The 21,554-nt window shown below is 40.4% G+C and overlaps 1 protein-coding gene across 2 annotated transcripts; it reads left to right on the top strand.

The window, feature by feature from the left end:
• Positions 1 to 3,103: 3,103 nt before the first annotated feature.
• Positions 3,104 to 15,856, top strand: LOC111969670 (endoplasmic reticulum-Golgi intermediate compartment protein 3). Of its 2 annotated transcripts, XM_023995832.3 has the most exons (14): positions 3,104 to 3,258; positions 3,472 to 3,542; positions 5,212 to 5,299; positions 5,530 to 5,649; positions 5,826 to 5,919; positions 6,214 to 6,379; positions 6,749 to 6,806; positions 7,992 to 8,006; positions 9,061 to 9,092; positions 9,179 to 9,275; positions 11,688 to 11,752; positions 11,924 to 12,060; positions 13,334 to 13,389; positions 15,164 to 15,856. In XM_023995832.3, the coding sequence occupies exons 1-14, from the start codon at positions 3,171 to 3,173 to the stop codon at positions 15,241 to 15,243; spliced, it is 1,167 nt and encodes a 388-aa protein (XP_023851600.1). In that variant the 5' UTR covers positions 3,104 to 3,170; the 3' UTR covers positions 15,244 to 15,856. The 2 variants fall into 2 exon arrangements, with proteins under 2 accessions (XP_023851600.1, XP_023851601.1); XM_023995833.2 differs by lacking the exon at positions 7,992 to 8,006.
• Positions 15,857 to 21,554: the final 5,698 nt, after the last annotated feature.

The raw sequence follows: 21,554 nt of genomic DNA, 5'->3' as shown, positions 1-21,554 counted from the left end.
GAATTATGGACAGATTTTCCAAATGGAGGGCGGGGGAAAGCTTTGTATGCATCTCTTTGTGTGGAGTAAAGGTGGTCTAGGATTTTTTTGTCCCTGGTTGCACATGTGACATGCAGGTAAAAATTTGGTAAAACTAATTTAAGTTTGCCTGCATTAAAGTCCCCGGCCACTAGGAGCGCCGCTTCTGAGTGAGCATTTTCTTCTTTGCTTATGGCCTTATAGAGTTGGTTGAGAGCGGTCTTAGTGCCTGCTTRGTTCTGTGGTGGTAAATAGACAGCTACGAATAATACAGATGAGAACTCTCTTGGTAGATAGTGTGGTCCACAGCTTATCATAAGGTACTCTACCCAGGTCAGCAATACCTCAAGACTTATTTAATATTAGACATCGCGCACCAGCTGTTATTGACAAAAAGACACACACCCCCACTCCTCGTCTTACCAGAGGTAGCGTCTCTGTTCTGCCAGTGCATGGAAAATCCCATTAGCTCTATATTGTCCGTATCTTCGTTCAGCCACGTCTCAGTGAAACATAAAATGTTACAGTTTTTAATGTCCCGTGGTAGGATAATCTTAATAGTAGGTCATCAATTTTATTTTCCAAATATTGCACCTTAGCAAGAAGAACAGATGGCAGTGGGAGTTTACTCGCTTGCCTACGGATTCTCAGAAGGCTGCCCGATCTGCGGCCCCTTTTCTGGCATCTTTTCTTCACACAAAAGGRGTGGATCTGGGCCTGTTCTAGTGAAAGCAGGATATCCTTCTAGTCGGACTCGTTAAAGGAAAAAGTTTTATCCYGTCCGCTGTGAGTAATRGCTTTTCAGATGTCCATAAGTTATTTTCGGTCATAACCAACATTATGTACACAATAAGTTTAAAAAATAAGTTACACAACACGCACACAAAAAAACAATAGCACATTTAGTTGGGAGAACGTAAAACGTCAGCTATGTTCTTCGGTCGTCATCTTGTTCCATGATCATACACATTACACACACACACACTTTTACACTCATAACTTGCTGCTGCTACTTTGTTCGTTATTTTACTCATATTACTATTATCTGTCCTGTCTTTAACCTGCCTTCATGTACATATCTACCTCAATAACCTTGTACCTCTGCACATTGATCTGGTACTGGTACTCTCTGTATATAGCTCCATTCTTGTGTATTTTATTCCTCTTGTGTTACTATTATGTTTCGTATTATTATTTTTTAAACTCTGCATTGTTAGGAAGGGCTGGTAAGCAAGCATTTCACGGTAACGTCTATACCAGTTGTCATCGGCGCATGTGACAAGATTTGATTTGTTCACATGCGTTTCTGCCATCTCATTGGCTAGAATGGTCCCACCCAARCTCGCCTACTCCCACCTGCCTTCAATCTTTGAGGACATTTTATTTTGAAATGTATTTATTATACAAAATTATCAGCGATAAACAACTTACATCCCTACATCAAACATGTCAAACAAAACAAAACAAAACACAGGTATAAATAAGAAAATACTAAATATATACAAAAAATATATATTACAACTTTTTAGTGCACAGAAAATGTCTAATTAAAATGATTCAGATGTTAAAATGAACAGATGTTATTCTGTTTGTTATTAACTATGGATAATGTCTTAACAAGATTAATAAATTCAATCATAAATATTAGTAATTTTGGTATAGAATTTTTGTTTGTTTAAAGTATTTGGCAWCAAGAATAAAATAATTCACAATCATTTCAATGGTCTTGTTATCATTGCAAAAGTAACATATTATATCCTTCATGTCAAAAACATGGGTAGGGTTAAAAAAGCTAAATAAGTATTCTGCAAGGTTATCCCAAAAATCTATCAAAGATTTACATTTATAGAACAAGTGTGTAAGATTTTCACCTTCTTTTTCGCAATATCATAAACAATAGTCTTTTACACATTCAAAATTGCATTTTATATATTAATATGGTTTAAGTGGGCACTTTTGTCATGACGACAAGGTGAAGGTCCTCTACTCAAATAGCACAACAGAATCGTTCAGATTGACCAAAGCACCACATATAACAACCATCTCGTATAATTGAGGGATGTCTCCTTTCATATCTCGAAAAGGAAAAAGTAGAAGAAGCAGAATCTGATGCTGCTGCAGCATTGCTCATCTTCACAGTGGGAATCCAGTCGACATGGGTGTCTTGATAGAGGTCAGCTGGTGACCTACAGTAGTACATAAACAAATGAAAAGCTTCAGGTCACCTATAKCATCAGYGCTCTTAATTCTTTGTTTATGTTTAATTCATTCACGTGTTTTAGTGTCATATAAATATTGAATTTATTGTTTGTCTTGAACAACCAATAGTCAACACATCAGGTTGTCCTATCCCATTGAGACTTTTGTCGTATTCTGTAATGTCCATACATTTTCCCTCCTCCTATGAATAAATTGAAACAAATTATCATTGGGTTATCATATGAATAAATGAATATATTATAACCACTGGAGTTTTTCTTTGAATACAATAATGTTCTCCAGGCTATATGGACGTCATATTGTACAATTTGCTTCTCTCCTTTTCATGGTCAAAGCTAGAAGGGATACAGTTTTTGTCAAATGAACATCATATTTGACATTTCGTAGCAGATTATGAGAATTTAGGCAGCAGGTTAGGATAATTAGGTTATGTATATGAAAGGGGTTAGGGTTAGCTAAAATGCAACAAAACATGTTTTTTTGAACAATTTGACTAAAGCTGGATCCCTTTTAGCCAGGACCCTTTTTTCATAGGGCTAGATTACATGGTTGCATTCAAGACAACAACGTTTTTTTCGTTGTCTTTCCTGCCTTGTTAGAGCAGGCAAATACTCAAAATGACCGTGGTGATGAATCAACTAGTTTTAGGCACTGTTACCATGCAGTTTGGCYTAGCCACTCTGCTGTTGTTGTCGAAGAATTAATGCGGTGGTCTTCCAACATGGCAGGCGGGAGGCGTCGTACGTCAACTCCTCTATTGTTTGAATGGTCACTCGACTATCTTGTCAATATAATAGAACGTCTTTGGTGGTACACACGGGCCGCTACGTGGTTGGCGCTGATTGGTTCAATACGTATGCCTTGTGTACCGGAAGTAAATGTTGAGAACTGATGTGTATCGGGAATTATTTCAGCCCACGGCGTGAAAGAAGATGGACACACTACATAAACTAAAACAATTTGATGCTTATCCGAAAACTCTTGAGGATTTCCGAATTAAAACATGCAGCGGAGCTACGGGTGAGTGGTTTTGGGTAGACTTTTGGTAGCGCTTAGCTACTTGCAGAACACATACTGTCCCCAGTAGCTAGCTAGTAGGACTAGGATCACTGTGTTTGGGCTAGCATTCTAGATCTGTCAGACTAGAGAGCAGAACATATTACTATGTAGTTTGCAAAAACTCTATGGGATTTGGTGATATTCTGACATTTTTCTTCTTTCCCCTTTTTGAAGTCACCATCATAAGTGGTCTCATCATGTTGATCCTGTTCTTCTCAGAGTTGCAGTATTATCTCACTAAGGAGGTAGGTTAATGTAACGTTACATTTTCAAAAAATAGTCAGGGAACATGTTAAGTGTGCCAGTCAAATACGTGGGTGAGAGCTAGCTCTGTATGGATCACACTTGTAAACGTAAGGATATTCTAATGGAGAACTATGACAACAAGGAACTATAACAGCTAGCAAGCCTAGCCAACTTTGCATACAACAATTATTGTGGTTTGTATACTCTATAACAGTGGTATTCAAACTTTTCCAGCTGAGCCCTTTGCAATTACATTTTTTTTTGTAATCAAAGGTACAGTTAATTGCCACCAGGGAAACTGGGAATGCTCAACATTCCAATGGTGGGCATGGTGCTGAAATGCAATGACTAGCCAAAAGGATCCTACTCAAGTTAATGTGTCTCTTGAGTCGGAATGGTGCTATGCCGGTGTTGTGCCGAAACCCCTCCCCCTCTTCCCCTTCGTGTGAACGCGCGCACACTCAATTCTTCATTGCTGCGACTTGCTTGCTAGTTGAGATTGCTACTCTTCACTCCGTTGTCGGTTTAGCCTACATTTCACAGATTTTAGTTGCAGAAAGCATGTTTTATTTGTGTCCTTCAAGGCAGCTGTCAATGATCAGAATAGGCAATCTAAATGAATAATTAATGTATGTGTGTTATATTAAACGGAGTGAGTAAAATGTAGGCATGCAAACATTTCAGAACAACTACTAYTCGAATAAGACATGGGAGAGATGACGAATTTTAGCAAAGAGATTTATTTATAGATTAATACACTCGACACAGCCACACCGAAAACTGCAGACATTACTAGTGCCTTCCCCACGATCAAACCGCAATAAAAATTACAATGAAACGCAGCCTAACGTGATCATTGACAGCTGCCTTGAAGGACACAAATAAAACATGCTTTCTGCTACTAAGATCAGTGAAATGTAGGCTAAACTGACAACGGAGTGAAGAGCAGAAATCCCAACTAGCAAGCAAGTCGCAGGAATGAAGAATTAAGTGTGRGGGGAGAGATTTTCGGCACAACACCGGAATGTAGACAGTCAGAGCTCAGCGCGTTATAGGTCTGGGATAATGTACCTCAATCCAGGATGGAATATGTCGTTGTACATATTCATCCCGAAATTATGAAAGGTGACTCGAGAATATTGAAATACTGCTAGATTTGAATTAAATTGCCGTTTTTGCCAGCATGCTAGGCTAGCTAATGCTATAACAGCCTATTCGATTCCATTAAAATGGTACGCCTATTATTTGGTTGAGTAACTACCAGAAGTGTTGAATGRAGTTTGTTGCTTTAGTATTACCTAGCCTAGCATTCTGACGAAAACTGATGTTTGTTTAAAAACTAGCACTATTTCAATCTTCTCGATTCACRTTGAATCATTTCGGGATTGAGGTACGTTTTCCTAGCCATATAACGTTAACGTTACTGCGCTGGGCTCTGGCTTTCCACATTCCGGCATAGGGCCTTTCCAACTGGAGAGAGAAATGAACGAGTCGAATCCTTTTGGCTAGCCAGTTTGAGAATAATTGGAACATCACTATCATTTTATGTTCTGTTATAATTATTTAGCCATATGTCATAACGTTTACTTAATCTATGAGGCCCGGTAAGCACTTTAGATACCACTGTTTTATGACTTGCAAAATATGAATGTTGTTCTGCCAACACAGGTCCATCCTGAYTTGTTTGTGGACACATCACGAGGAGACAAACTGAAAATCAACATTAATGTGATATTTCCTAACATGCCGTGTGCCTGTAAGTAACTTTAGAAAAAACCGAGCATGCATCATCACATTTGACAAACTTACACCTGCACAATTAACCCCTATATGTGCTTTGTTTATGTGATATTATAAAAAAGTTGCATAAATRGACAAAATGCCTCCGTAAAATCTAAAGTAATCTTTTTGGGGGTTATGCATGAAGCAATGTGGTGATTTCACAGTTGAAGTATGTGACATTTGTAACATCACTGTGACCTTCAGATCTCAGCATTGATGCCATGGATGTTGCTGGAGAGCAGCAGTTGGATGTGGAACACAACCTGTTCAAGCAAAGGCTGGACAAGGATGGCAATCCTGTCACTACAGAGGCAGAGAAGCATGGTAACCATATTGCTAATAGCTTGCTTGTGATTCCGTTCTATTACTTGAAGAGCATTCTACACCATGGAATGCGGCATAGGTTTTCCCTCTTGGGAAAACYAGATATATGAATTGTATTGAATAGTAAATGTTTTCACTGGGTCATGGATATTGTTTTGTTGTCATCTCTCATGTAGATTTGGGACAAGAGGAAGGTGAACCTTTTGACCCTAGTAAGCTAGATCCTGAGCGGTGTGAAAGCTGCTATGGAGCAGAGACAGAGGATTTGAAGTGAGTTCCCATGACTGGAWTGCCCTCCAGAATGCATTCCCAGGSTTTACAGATCATACTTCCCATGACCAAAGACAGACAATGAGGTTTCCCTGTCAATCTCAGAGCTTAAYTCCCTTGCCTGTGATATTGGACTTGTTAGAAAGAATCCATGAAAGCTTGTACTTATTTGAGCCCTAAACTCTTTTGCAGAACATAGGCTATCACAACAAATTAGCTCATCTTTTGTCCACAATGTGATTGTGATAGTACGTGTTAAATTGACATATTGCTTATGCTTTTGCTTTTTTGTAGGTGCTGTAACACCTGCGATGACGTACGGGAAGCCTATCGCAGGCGGGGCTGGGCCTTCAAGAACCCTGACACCATRGAGCAGTGCAAGAGGGAGGGCTTCAGCCAGAAGATGCAGGAGCAGAAGAACGAGGGTTGCCAGATCTATGGCTTTCTTGAGGTCAACAAGGTAACTAGTCTTATAGTCTGATGCTTTGGCTAAGTTCATAATCAGAAAGAATAGTCAGTACTCACACACTGATTAACACGTCATAAAAGGAATGCGTTTTATTTAATGGCTGACAATGTTTCGACTTTCAATTGCCTGGCTTTCAAATGGTCAGACAGTGTTGAAAACAACATGATTTGAAATGAATCATCACTTTTTGMGAACAGAATTCTAGATGTGGTTATATAAAATTAGGAATGGAAATGTGCTGCCGCTGAGATTTAATACTTTATGAGGTGCTTTAATGCATTCATACACTTTCGATCTGCAAATGTTATGTTAATTGTTAGACTTTTTTCTGAACTCTTCAATTTGTSTTTTTTTTGATAGGTGGCAGGAAATTTCCACTTTGCACCTGGAAAGAGTTTCCAGCAGTCCCATGTTCATGGTAAGACCTGATATCAATTATCTACCTAAGGAAAATAGAAGTTCTGTGCTTTCTGTCAATCCTCTGAATTGCTTAGAGATGAAACAGGTTGACTGATTTTTGGGTTGGAATTCTAAAATTGCTTACTTGCTACAAGAAACACCTTGCGGTTTATTAAACCAGTCTGTCTCAGACCAGATTTAGGTACAGACCCTCTTGTAGTGTAGAGTTTGCCCCTAGTCACTAGACCAGTAAAAACATTTCTAGTGCATCCGTTACTAGTCTTTTCAGTAAAACACTGTAGTAAAACATTTGGTAAATGGTKTTTTTCTCTTTCATAATTCCTTTCATTTTCTTGACTTCTTCCCTTTCCTCCTCCGGATCAATCATTAGTCATTAATTGTATCTTATTTTTTATTTCATGAAAACATCTGACCTTTATATCTTTGTGGCACAGGTGAAAAAATGTGTCAAACTAAGTAGCTATTTTTTTCCCCCACATATAAATGTAACATTTTGATTGTAAATTGAGACTCACTTGCTTTATCATTAATGTTGCTAATAATAACACCAATATACTTATTTTGCATTGACAGTTACACTCTATTTGAAAATTAAATAATGTGAAATGTATTAATTTGTTTGCAATAATTTTTTTGCAATCAGTTTGCCAATGGATTTTTAAAAATTCAATTGGTGTAATCTTGAGCTTCTTGACAAAAGTTACTACAATGTCACTGATGTAACCTTTGTTACTGTGAATACAGGCCAAATTAATTMAAAAGTATGTATTTGTGATTGAAGAAAAATGGAAGGTACTGCTTTCATTTGATTGACCTTAAGAATTTCTCAAGAATTGCTGATAAAGTTACATGGTACATAACCAGATGAAGTTGTAAGCCCTAAGTACTATTCTCTCAACTTGCTTGGAGGCATTGAAAGGTGTCCTTTGTCATTATGAACAACGTGTACCGAAAGTTTAGAGCAAACGTTTCACCAGCTTAAAGCTGCTTTAATTTTCTATTTTATTCGGTGGACTAGTACAACTTTCTCTGTCTGGTTTTTGCCTTTAAGCAGACAATCTCCTTGTGATAAGAATTTGGCCGTATATGAAATGCCAGATGTGATGAACCCCKTTCAGAGACTGGCTTTTTCTGTGTAGCCCAACATGCGTCATATAGTGACTCTTCTCTCTTCTTTCTGCAGTGCACGCTGTGGAAAGTAAGTCCATCATTTTGTAGCTTTTATTTTTGTAGTAAACACCACCCCCCACTAGCCTGGTCCCAGATTGTTTTGTGTTCTTGCCTACTCCATTGCTGTCCTTGTCCAGCCAAAGACCAAGTTTGGCATGACTGTGCCTTTTCTSAATTGGATTTGCTCAACTCCTGCGTCCTCTCTCGCCTCCTTTTGAAAAAAAAAGTCTATGGTAATCGAGGAGAAGGAACGTGGATTAAAAATGAGTTTGTATMAAATTACTGTCACGCGTCATCAGGCAAATTAAGTTTACAGGGGTTGAATCCCAAAATGTGTGAAGTGATAAAACATTTAGCTAGTTGTGCATGACATTTTATTTGTGCAAAGGTATAAGTAGCATATCATTTTTAAATGTTTGCGTGCTTTTSTCCTTCGAAAAAACAACTGCTTCAAAGGGGGTGTGGTAGATATCCAAACTCTTCAGGCGAAGGACCCAAGTAGGATACACATTATTCTCGATGAAAGGTGGCTATCGAGGAGGGGAGGATACTCTTCCGTTCATCTACTAACAAATTGACACTCTCCTCGACCACATCAGTTTCTGGGTCACGGAGGAGAGAGGATGGACTTCGGCTCAAATGAGGAAAGGCCGATGAGTTACAATGAATTGGCATGATAGCACAAACAGACTGACACTCAGGCCACATCCCCCTCACATCACTGCCTTCTAAATTGCCCAGTCAAATATCAAACTTTGTATTTGAAGAGGTTGTCAGTCAGAATTCACCTGGTTACTTAAAGCCTAGTAAAGACAACCAAAGATGCTTCTAACTGATTTGAAACTCTCCTTTTGAATAACCAGCATGTGATTGTTGGTTTGATCTTTTAATTCAGGTGGTACAAGCAGTAATCAAGAACACATCGCATTTGAGGGCTGTGTGCTCAACAATAACTTGTAATGGGAGAGCTGTAGATTATGGCAATAGTAAACCCTCATACTCTGGGTACACAGAACATATACAGTAACTGATGTTCTATCAGATCACAGCATTACTGACATATTGTCTCGTTTTAATTTCAGTTCATGATCTGCAGAGCTTTGGACTAGACAATGTAAGTACATTTAAAGAAATTGTCTTTCCAAGGCAGTGTTTTCCATACCCCTTTAAGTGCTTATTTGTGTTTCTTGTGTCCTACAGATCAACATGACTCACTTGATCAAGCATCTATCCTTTGGGAGGGACTACCCTGGTATCGTCAATCCTTTGGATGGCACCGACGTTGCAGCACCACAAGGTTAGTAATTATCCCATTCGTCAAATTCCCCACACCTAGCATTTGACTTAGACCTTCTACCAGCAATTGAAATCATAGCCTTTATTGACAGACTTTGTCTAAGAACTATGGCGAAATTGTGACATGGGAATAAGAGTTATTACAAAAGTCCCGTTGTGTAATTATAAGTGCRGTAGAGGTGGTCTCTGCAGCAGATGTCCATCCCAATGGACAGGAATGTACCCAACGTGCCTCCGCTCTGCYTCATCTTCCCAACTCCTCCCATCAGCTCTCTGCCTCTCATGCCAACCCTGAGGGCAGTAAGAATACAGCATTTGAACAAAATCACATAACACTATTGAGTTCTATTGAACAAACTACAATATGTAGTTTGGATGGCTGCAACAATCTTATCAAAACTGATATAGTAAAGAAATCAGGGATGCCCAAGTACAGACTATGGCATTCTTATGACATGTCTTGCATTTCAGTGTAGGCCTACTTGTGAAAGGTAAGTAGTTAACTTAGCTAGCTTACCTTATACAGGAAAATGTTCCAAACATGACACCAGCTGCCATCCCAACTGCAAAGCCCATCATGAATCCCATTTAAAACCTCCTCCGTATAGCCACAGAGTTTCTAAAGCCAGAGGCGCAACATCGAGAGACTTCRGGGAACGTTAGCGAAACAGACCAGGCTGGGTTTTGGMGTTTGAGAAGTCAATGGGTGTTTCTCAATATGTATATTACCGTGCTCCACACTCTCATGGTCCGAGTGCATTCTCTTGAGTACGTTCTTGTGAGGACGAGTGTGTGGAGAATACATAAAACAATATATTTTAGAAGCACTCTCCCCCTACTGTATTACCTCACGCTTGACCTAGCCATTTGCTGAACCTTCTTCCAGCCAGGGCAATAGCAAAAATAGACGAAACAACATATACACAAATCAAACATTTTACTTTATGATTGTCAGCTAGATATGTGAATCGTAATAATCTGCTTTTACGGTACACAAGTGGCTAAGTTTAAGCGKCAAACTAAGCTAGCGGAGTTAGCTAGCAACGTTATTTGCACACCGAAAGCAGATTTTGAACTAATATGTTGCGACGTGCATGGCTGCATGCAGACTTTTAAACCACCTTTTATCTCAAGCTTCTGTTTACCCAGCTGCTAGCTAGCTGCGTTTTGGCTGGCTAACTGGTTAGCATGTCACCAAGGGCCTTGAAGCCCTTAAAGATTTGTGTGTACAATTTTATTTTGTATTTTATTTGCAGGAACATTATTTTTTATTTTATTMAACTAGGGAAGTCTTAAGAACAAATTCTTATTTAAAATGACWGCCTACCCCGGCCAAACCTGGATGACACTGGYCCAATTGTGCGCCGCCCTATGGGAATCCCAATCACGGCTGGATGTGATACAGCCMGGATTCGAACCAGGGACTGTACTGACGCCTCTTGCACTGAGATGCAGTAGTGAATTCACATTTATGAATGACATTTTGCCGTTAGCACAATTTAGATTTWAGATGTATAATTGTTTTTCTTTATCCTTATTATAGTTAAGGAAACCGAGCAGAACATTCTCCCATAACAAACAAACAGTCATCAAGAATATTAACAAATATAAAACTGTAGATTTCTTTACATGTAGACAATGCCAAAATAAATGCAGAACTCTTTCTGGATGCTCAACACGAAGTACCATTTGTACGGTATTGATACAAAATCCCTTTGAAKTAAAACGCGTGTAGACCTGTTCTGAGGGAGCAAGGAGAAACAAATGTGTCCGATTTTGTAGTCACCCTCYCTTAATCCAGTTATTTCAAGAAGGCGAGGTCTTGTTACACCTCTAAACAACATGAGTTACAGATGGTATAGTATCAAAGACTATGGCGAACTCTAAGTGTAACCGGGATCTTGTAACGAGAAAATAAATTCTTTATCTCCTCATAATTAACAATCCTTCTGCGTTAAAAAGTTGACTCACCAGCAGGATATGACTAGTTCTTAAAATAGACTTGTTTCTATACAAAATATCCTTCTTGTTCCCGATGAAATATCTATGCATGGTCATTAATATATATTAATGACCACGCTAAGAATACTTGACWTAGCCACAGAGTTGTATTGTCTTTGACATGGTTTATAGTGAAATGTAGGTTTTATCAGCATAGCTATGTTCTAATTCTACGGTTATCAGTCACTTGAAGACGARCTTTTCTTTTTCGATGATACTTGAAAATGCTTTTCTAGCAGGCGGCCATTACTTGAAGTCGACAGTTAGCTGAGGGGGTGTGTAGCCAGCTAATTATGTGATGTTAAAGCTATAGCACCTCCTCGTGTTCATGCAGAGTGGAATGTTGCGTTTGTCCAGACTACATGTGCTCTGCCTCAGCAAATGATAGAAAAATCAATTTGTTTTATTCCAGCTTCCATGATGTATCAGTACTTTGTGAAGATTGTCCCAACCATCTACGTGAAATGGGATGGAGAGGTGAGTATATGTTGGACATGACAGCAGTGAAATGTAGGTATTTCACAGAGTTAATCTTATCGCTATATTAAGTAAATTTGATTTATTTTATATTTCCCTTTGCATGGCTGTATTTGTACATGTTAAGGTACTTGGGCATCAAACAAGGACATTGTATTACTTGTCTTACAGGTGGTTAAAACAAACCAATTCTCTGTAACGCGACATGAGAAAGTAGCCAATGGGCTGATCGGAGACCAGGGCCTACCTGGTGTGTTTGTATTATATGAACTCTCCCCTATGATGGTCAAATTCACAGAGAAACAGCGGTAGGTAGCTTCAAACATTATTTTGTATATATAGTGTATGTGGACACTAACATTTGTGGATTCAGCTATTTCAGCCACACCCGTTGCTGACAGGTGTATAAAATCGAGCACACAGCCATGCAATCTACATAGACAAACATTGGCAGTAGAATAGCCTTACTGAAGAGCTCAGTGACRTTCAACGTAGCACCGTCAAAGGATGCCACCTTGCCAACAAGTCAGTTTGTCAGATTTCTGCCCTGCTGGAAACGTCTAGGCGCAACAACTGCTCAGCTGCAAAGTGGTAGGCCACACAAGCTCACAGAACGGGACCGCCAAGTGCTGAAGCACGTAGCGTGTAAAAATCGTCTGTCTTCGGTTGCAACACTCAATACCGAGCCTCTGGAAGGAATGTCAGCACAAGAACTGTTCATCAGGAGCTTCATGAAATGGGTTTCCATGGGCGAGCAGCCGTGCACACAAGCCTGAGATCACCATGTGCAATGCCAAGCGTTGGCTGGAGTGGCGTAAAGTCCACCGCCATTGGACTCTGGAGCAGTGGAAACTCGTTTTCTGGAGTGATGAATCGCACTTCGCCATCTGGCAGTCCGACGATTCTGGGTTTGGCAGATGCCAGGAGAACGCTACCTGCCTGACTGCATAGTGCCAACTGTAAAGTTTAGTGGAGGAGGAATAATGGTCTGGGGCTGTTTTTCACGTGCTAGGCCCCTTAGTTCCAGTGAAGGAAAATCTTAACTCTACAGCATACAATGACATTCTAGATGATTCTGTGCTTCCAACTTTGTGGCAACAGTTTGGGGAAGGCCCTTTCCTGTTTCAGCATGGCAATGCCCCCGTGCACAAGGCAAGGTCCATACAGAAATGGTTTGTCGATCGGTGTGGAAAAACTTGACTGGCCTGCACAGAGGCCTGACCTCAACACCATCGAGCACCTTTGGGATGGATTGGAATGCCGACTGCGATCCAGGTCTAATCGCCCAACATCAGTGCGGACCTCACTAATGCTCTTGTGGCTGAATGGAAGCAAGTCCCCGCAGCAATGTTCCAACATCTAGTGGAAAGCCTCCCCAGAATAGTGGTGGCTGTTATAGCAGCAAAGGGTGGACCAACTCCGTATTAATGCCCGTGATTTTGGAATGAMATGTTCAACGAGCAGGTGTCCACATAATTTTGATCGTGTGGTGTACATGACCCTCAATGGAAAGTCTGTGTAGCCTATGTAAATAGTAAGCTGTGTGTTACATCAAACATGTTTTTTGCTCTTTTTTTTCAGATCATTCACTCATTTTCTTACAGGAGTGTGTGCCATCGTAGGAGGTGTATTTACAGGTGGGCACCTCTGCAATCCCATATTTCAAATGCAGCACACATGGCAAACATGGCGCTCAATACATCTTTAATATAATTTTAATATTGTTTTTAATTAGTGATGGCTTTCTCAGTTTGAAGGTAGTGTATACTATGCACTACAGTGCCTTGCGAAAGTGTTCACCCCCCCCTTGCCATTTTTCCTATTTTGTTGCCTTACAACCTGGAGTTAAAATATATTTTTTGGGGTGGGGGTTGTCATTTGATTTACACAACATGCCTACTACTTTGAAGATGCAACATATTTTTTATTGTGAAACAAATAAGACAAACTGAACTTGAGCGTGCATAACTATTRACCCCCCCAAAGTCAATACTTTTGTAGAGCCACCTTTTGCAGCAATTACAGTTGCAAGTCTCTTGAGGTATGTCTCTATAAGCTTGGCACATCTAGCTACTGGGAGTTATGGCCATTCTTCAAGGCAAATCTGCTCCAGCTCCTTCAAGTTGGATGGGTTCAATCTTCAAGTCATACCACAGATTCTCAATTAGATTGAGGTCTGGGCTTTGACTAGYCCATTCCAAGACATTTAAATGTTTCCCCTTAAACCACTCGAGTGTTGCTTTAACAGTATGCTTAGGGTCATTGTCCTGCTGGAAGGTGAACCTCCTTCCCAGTCTCAAATCTCTGAAAGACTGAAACAGGTTTCCCTCAAGAATTTCCCTGTATTTAGCGCTATCCATCATTCCTTCAATTCTGACCAGTTTCCCAGTCCCAGCCGATGAAAAACATCCCCACAGCATGATGCTGGGATGGTGTTCTCGGGGTGATGAGAGGTGTTGGGTTTGTGCCAGACATAGCTTTTTCCTTGATGGCAAAAAGCTCATTTTTAGTCTCATCTGACCAGAGTACCTTCTTCCATATGTTTGGGGAGTATCCCACACGCATTTTGGCAAACACCAAATGTGTTTTCTCATTTTTTTGTCTTTAAGCAATTGCTTTTTTCAGGCCACTCTTCTGTAAAGCCCAGCTCTGGAGTGTACGGCTTAAAGTGGTCCAAACCCTGAAGGAGCTACAAAGCTCCACAGCGGAGATATCTTTGGTCTGTTGTTGCCTCTTTGATAAACGCCATCCTTGCCTGGTCAGTGAGTTTTGGTGAGCGGCCCTCTCTTGGCAGGTTTGTTGTGGTGCCATATTCTTTCAATTTTTTTAATAATGGATTTAATGAGGGATGTTCAAAGATTCAGAAGGAAAAAAAACAATTTTTTTCCTTTTTTTTAAACCAACCCCAATCTGTACTTCACAACTTTGACCCTGACCTGTTTTGAGAGCTCCTTGGTCTTCATGGTGCTGCTTGCTTAGTGGTGTTGCAGACTCTGGGGGGGCCTTTTCAGAACATGTGTGTTTAAATTTTTTATTGCACACAGGTGGATTTTATTTAATTAATTATGTGACTTCTGAAGGTAATTGGTTGCACCAGATCTTATTTAGGGGCTTCATAGCAAAGGGGGTGAATACATATGCACGCACCACTTTTCCGTGATTAAAAAAAAATATATACTAGTAATTTGTTTTAACTTCACCAATTTGGACTATTTTGTATACGTCCATTACATGAAATCCAAATAAAAAAAGCATTTAAATTACAGGTTATAATGCAACAAAATAGGAGTAATGCCAAGGGGGTGAAATACTTTTGCAAGGCACRGTAGTACAGTTTGTTGGAATGAGCCATATGGACAGTGGTGCAACTATATTTGTTGTTATTTGCTTTACCTTGTATCTTTTTCCCAGTGGCTGGACTAATTGATTCGTTGATATACCACTCGGCAAAAGCCATCCAGAAGAAGATTGAACTGGGCAAGGCATCTTAGTGGAGTGTTTTGCACGAGCAATTCAGACTGTTCATCATTCTCCAGAAGGGCCTATCTGTAAAAGGGAAGTGACTACAAACTGARGCTAACTAACATGGCAATAAACAAAAATCTGAATAATCTCCCTCCGTATGGAAAGGAAATTTGACCGCTAAGTCTCCCATTAGTTTTTTTGTTTGTTTTTACATCCCTTATCCATACAAAGAATGAAAGACTGAATCACTGGACAGAAGAGGGATTTAACAGATGTTTTTGATCACATTTGATTCATCCCCAGTKCTAGCACATTGTATATCTATCAGTTGGTTCCCATATACACGTAACAAATATAAACACAACATGGAACAATTTCAAAGATTGTACTGAGTTACAGTACATATAAGGAAAAAGGTCGATAGAAATAAATTCWTTAGGCGCRWATCTGGATTTCACATGACTGGGAATACTGATATGCATCTGGTCAGAGATACCTTAAAAATAGGTAGGGGCGTGGATRWGAACCAGTCAGTATCTGGTGTGACCACCATTTGCCTCATGTAGAGCGACATCTCCTTCGCATAGAGTTGATCAAGCTGTTGATTGCAGTCTGTGGAACGTTGTCCCACTCCTCTTCAATAGCTATGCAAAGRTACTGGATATTGGCAGGAACTGGAACGCGCTGTCTTAAATGTTGATCCAGGGCATCCCAAACATGCACAACGGGTGACATGTCTGAGTGCAAGCCATGGAAGAACTGGGACATGTTCAGCTTCCAGSAATTGTGTACAGATCCTTGTGACATGGGGCTGTACATTATCATGCTGAAACATGAGATGAATGGCGTGACAATGGACCTCGGAATCTTGTCATGACATTCAACTTGCCTACAGTGAGAAAAAAGAAGAAACCTGCACAATGTTCTTGCTAGTGTCACTGCTCTTTATTAAGCTTTATGTATCAGCCTCAAGGTCTTCATCAGAGCTTTAAAATGCAGTTGTCTGTAGCTTATGCCTGCCTATACCATAACCCCACCGCCACCATGGGGCACTCAGCAAACCACTCACCCACATAACGCCATACACGCTGTCTGCCATCTGCCCGGTACAGTTGAAATCGGGATTCATCCATGAGGAGCACACTTCTCCAGCGTGCCAGTGGCCACTGAAGTCAGTTACAACGRCAAACTGCAGTCAGGTCAAGACCGTGGTGAGGATGACGCGCATGCAGATTCCCTGAGACGGTTTCAAACAGTTTGTMCAGAAATTCTTCAGTTGTGCAAACCCACAGTTTCATCAGCTGGCTGGGTGTCAGACGATTCCACAGGTGAAGAAGCTGGATGTGGAGGTCCTGGGCTGGCGTGGTTACACGTGGTTGCGAGGCCGGTCGGYTGTACTGCCAAATTCTCTAAAACATTAAATTCTTTGGCAACCGCTCTGGTGGACATTCCTGCAGTCATCATGCCAATTGCACACTCCCTCAACTTGAGAGATCTGTGGTATTGTATAATGTGACAAAAMTGCACATTTTTAGAGTGGCCTTTCATTTTCCCCAGCACAAGTTGTACCTGTGTAATGATCATGCTGTTTAATCAGCTTCTTGATATGCCACACCTGTCAAGTGGATGGATTATCTTGACAAAGGAGAAATGCTCACAAACATTGATGTAAACACATTTGTGCACAAAATTTGAGAGAAATTAGCTTTTTGTGCTTATTTCTGGGATATTGTATTTCAGCTCATGAAACATGGTACCAACACTTTACATGTTGRGCTTATTTTTGTTCAGTGTATATACCTTTTTGCCATTCTCATCTACCCTAAATGTACTGTCGTTGACATGTTTATCCCATCCCTTTAATTTCTAATCTCTTTGATCAATCATGGACCCTTCACTTACATAATAATTTGCTATGACAGACCGGGGCAGGACGAATGTGTTTTTTAATGTGTTAAAGGGTGTATTCATTAGTGCAAAATTTTGCTACAGAAAACTTTTTGCAACAAACGAAAGTCTTATTTGAAAATGAATTTAGGTCCCTCCCAGTTTTGTCTCGTTTGGTTCCTAGTGAATACACCCCAGATTGATGGAATCTCTGACCGTCGTTGAGAGGACTACTTAAGGAGACCAGATGATGCAGTTTATTGTTCTTTTGTTGTGATTGCACATTTTGAGATCCAATTCAGGGGCCTGTGTTGAGTGAAAGTGTGTGGGGTTGAGGGAAAGTGTGTGTGTGTGTGTGAGCGCATGTGTACAGCCTATTTTGTGTGTGTGGGAGAGATGTATTTATATTTTGAGAATCCTCAACGGTTTTTAAAATGACAAAATAAATGTTGAATACACCAGCCTGTAATGTAGTAATTTGTGACATTTTGTGTACAGTGTCCTCTGTCCAATTCCTGTCCATGGAACAACTGAGTAAAATATACACTACCGTTCAAAAGTATGGGGTCACTTAGAAATGTCCTTTTTATTATTATTGTCTATTTATTGTCTATTTAAAATGACATCAAATTGATCAGAAATAGTGTAGACATTGTTAATGTTGTAAATGACTATTGTAACTGTAAACGGCTGATTTTTAATTAAATTTACATAGGCGTACAGAGGCCCATTATCAGCAACCATCACTCCTGTGTTCCAATGGCATGTTAGCTAATCCAAGTTTATCATTTTAAAAGGCTAACTGATCATTAGAAAAACCTTTTGCAATTATGTTAGCACAGCTGAAAACTGTTCTGATTAAAGAAGCAATAAAACTGGCCTTTAGACTAGTTGAGTATCTGGTGCATCAGCATTTGTGGGTTCGATTACAGGCTCAAAATGGCCAGAAACAAAACTTTCTTCTGAAACTCATCAGTCTATACTTGTTCTGAGAAATGAAGGCTATTCCATGTGAGAAATTGCAAAGAAACTGAAGATCTCGTACAACGCTGTGTACTACTCCCTTCACAGAACAGCACAAACTGTCTCTAACCAGAATAAAAAGCGGAGTGGGAGGCCCCGGTGCACAACTGAGCAAGAGTACAAGTTCATTAGTGTCTAGTTTGAGAAACGGACGCCTCAAAAGTCCTCAACTGGCAGCTTCTTTAAATAGTACCCGCAAAACACATCTTAACAGTGAAGAGGTGACTCCGGTATGCTGGCCTTTTAGGCAGAGTTCCTCTGTTCAGTGTCTGTGTTCTTTTGCCCATCTTAAGCATTTATTTTTATTGGCCAGTTCTTTGCAACTCTGTCTAGAAGGCCAGCATCCCGGAGTCGCTTCTTTACTGTTGCCGTTGAGACTGGTGTTTTGCGGGTACTATTTAATGAAGTTGCCAGTTGAGGACTTGTGAGGCATCTGTTTCTCAAACTAGACACTCTAATGTACTTGTCCTCTTGCTCAGTTGTGCACCGGGGCCTCCCACTCTTTCTGTTCTGGTTAGGGACAGTTCGCGCTTTTCTGTAAATGGAGTAGTACACAGCGTTGTATGAGAACTTCAGTTTCTTTGCAATTTCTCACATGGAATAAATAGCCTTCGTTTCTGGCCATTTTGTGCCTGTAATCAAACCCCAAAATGCTGATGCTCCAGATACTCAACTAGTCTAAAGGCCAGTTTTATTGCTTCTTTAATCAGAACAACAGTTTTCAGCTGTGCTAACAAAATTGTAAAAGTTTTTTTTWATGATCAATTAACTTGATGGTTGCTGATAATGGGCCTCTGTACGCCTATGTAGGTATTCCATAAAAAATTGTCTGTTTCCAGCTACAATAGTCATTTACAGCATTAACAATGTCTATACTGTATTTCTGATCAATTAGTTATTTTGGACCAAAAAAAATGCTTTTCTATAAAAAAACAAGGGCATCTCTAAGTGACCCCAAACTTTTGAACGGTAGTATAGATCTGAGATCTTGAACACTTGAGAAATGAATGGTCTTTGTGAAACATCTTTGTCCATAGAATGAATGATGCTGTATATAGCTGAAGGGGACCACTTATTTGGGTTAGGCAGGGGTGTCAAACTCATTCCACGGAGGGCCTAGTGTCTGCAGGTTTTTGGTTTTTCCTTTCAATAAAGCCCTAGACAACCAGGTGTGGGGAGTTCCTAACTAATTAGTGATGTTAATTCATCAATCAAGTACAAGGGAGGAGCGAAAACCCGCAGACACTCGGCCCCCCGTGGAATGAGTTTGACACCTGTGGGTTAGGGGTTTCTTGTTGATCACACATACTGAATTTGATACCATCACTCTTCTGGGTCTTGACAAATTGACTGAAAACACTGAAGTCTATGTTGCTGTACTGATCTCTGGAATGCCAGTGATTATTCTTCTGCACTAGACTTCCTCCAAGCTCATGTGGAATAGCCTTGGGACGAGGAGATTACAAACCAAATGATATCTGCACGGGTGACTATAGTGGCCTCCTTACAATTACGTCTTTGTGTAAGTAGCCTACTGCTCAATATCCTTTCCAGTTGGTCTGAGGTGTAACCTTTCAGCCACAAGGGGGAGTCCCAGGTCTTAATATACTCCTGAGTACACTAGTAATTGTGGTAATAACAGCTGAATAACATTATTGTGAGTAACTTCCTGTATATGTGTCACGGCCACGTATCTATGGCCCATTTTGCTCTTGAAAGCCTTATTTTTTTATACAGGGCCTAATTTTGACACAATATGCCTGAATAAGTGCATTATTCCTTAGTTACACTCAGACAATACTAATTTCCTGGGYAGTCTACAGCTGGTATTGCTTTTCCGTTGCTCGGTAACTCCCACATCCTGTCGACTGGATTGTGATGCAATCATCCACACAAGAGCACGAGGGGCTCTAAGCAAACAGCTTTGAAAAGCTGCGGATGTTTTTTTCCAGCTTAGCTGGGAGCCGTATGACCCACAGTCTGGTGAAAGGAAAGGCCATGTCAGTGAATCTGGCTCATGCCCATCATTGCRGGCGTATTTGGACTGTGAGGGAGAATAGGCATGTCTACGGAAGGATTCGGTGAGCAATATTTTAAATGGACACTCAATAGGCAGTGGTTCGCCACATCTTTTGGTACCAGAACCCCCAATCACATCTTGTTCTGCCCAAAGTACCCCCTCGTGTGCAACTGATCCTTCGACTTTATGTCTATTCCCATGTAACCCCTGTGGTTWYGCCAGGTACCCCCAGGGGTACTAATATCCCAGGTTGAGAACTACAGCTCTAATGCATAGAGGACGGAGGAAGGAAGGGAAGGTATAAGCCTGTGTAGGGTTTTGCTGACTTCAGTCACTTTGACTTCAGTCACTTCCCTGTGACAGACACGAGACATCACTTTCYCAGCTATGTTACCCAATATCACACGGAGCAACTGAATACACTCACAAAGAAATAAATATGACCATTTCTTTGAACAGATGAGCAATGTATGGCCTACACTTAACATTAACACTAGGCTAAATGGGGCCTCGTGAATGAATGAAGATGTAAAGGTGCCTCTACGGGTTAGTGGTCCTCTCCAGTTAGTTAGTCATACTCTTGTTTTCATTTAGGAAATGTAGAAAAGTGAGCCACAAGAAAATCTATGCCATCTGTATGTTTCCTAAACCAGAAACTCAGCATCTAGCTCCAGTGTTACAGTTAAATGAATCAAATGTGCACTCAGTAGTACAACGATTCTTTACTGCCCTAAGCAGTGCAAACGCTAGTTCACTGGCCAGTCATTTTATAGTGGAGGTGATTGTGGCCTTCAGATGAACAACAACAAACGTCCTGCCTGGACGAGTGSTGCATATCAAGCGCTTACAACATTGGAAATCTATGACAAGGATTTGGATCCATGACGAGCATCGCTATGACAATAGATCTTCCAGGGGAATCAAATTGCATTTAAAGTGCTATTTGACTTTGGGCATCCTTGTAATCTATGAGGCTAATCTTGAATAAATCCCCAGATGGGGGACTACACAAAGTGACCAGACCACAGATTATGCAGTCTTCACAAACTCTTCAAAACAAAGGGCAGTGGGTTCAAAAAGAGYGAGAGAAAAGACAGAGAGGTAGTGGGGGGTAAACATTTAAAAACAGCTTACTTACCCTTAATGCTCAATGCATTCCTCATTGATTGCAGTTGTTGCATTGTTTTTTTTCAGGGATGTAAGGGGGCATTCAGGCCAGAAATGAAACAATGGATGATACAAAGCTTTATTGATTGGCTAATGATCTTGGGTATGTGCATGAGTGGGGGAGAGAGTGGTGTTGAGAAAAACATACGACATTATAAAATCAATCTACACAAACAAGTGCGGTTAAAATTGGCAAAGAAACACTKATTTCTTTCCACAGGACCGAGGGGTGAGACAGGG

Source organism: Salvelinus sp. IW2-2015, linkage group LG11 (assembly GCF_002910315.2).
Source record: "Salvelinus sp. IW2-2015 linkage group LG11, ASM291031v2, whole genome shotgun sequence".
NCBI lineage: Eukaryota > Metazoa > Chordata > Actinopteri > Salmoniformes > Salmonidae > Salvelinus > Salvelinus sp. IW2-2015.
The sequence above is the reverse complement of the archived record's forward strand: the minus strand, read 5'-3'. Positions and strand labels throughout refer to the sequence as shown.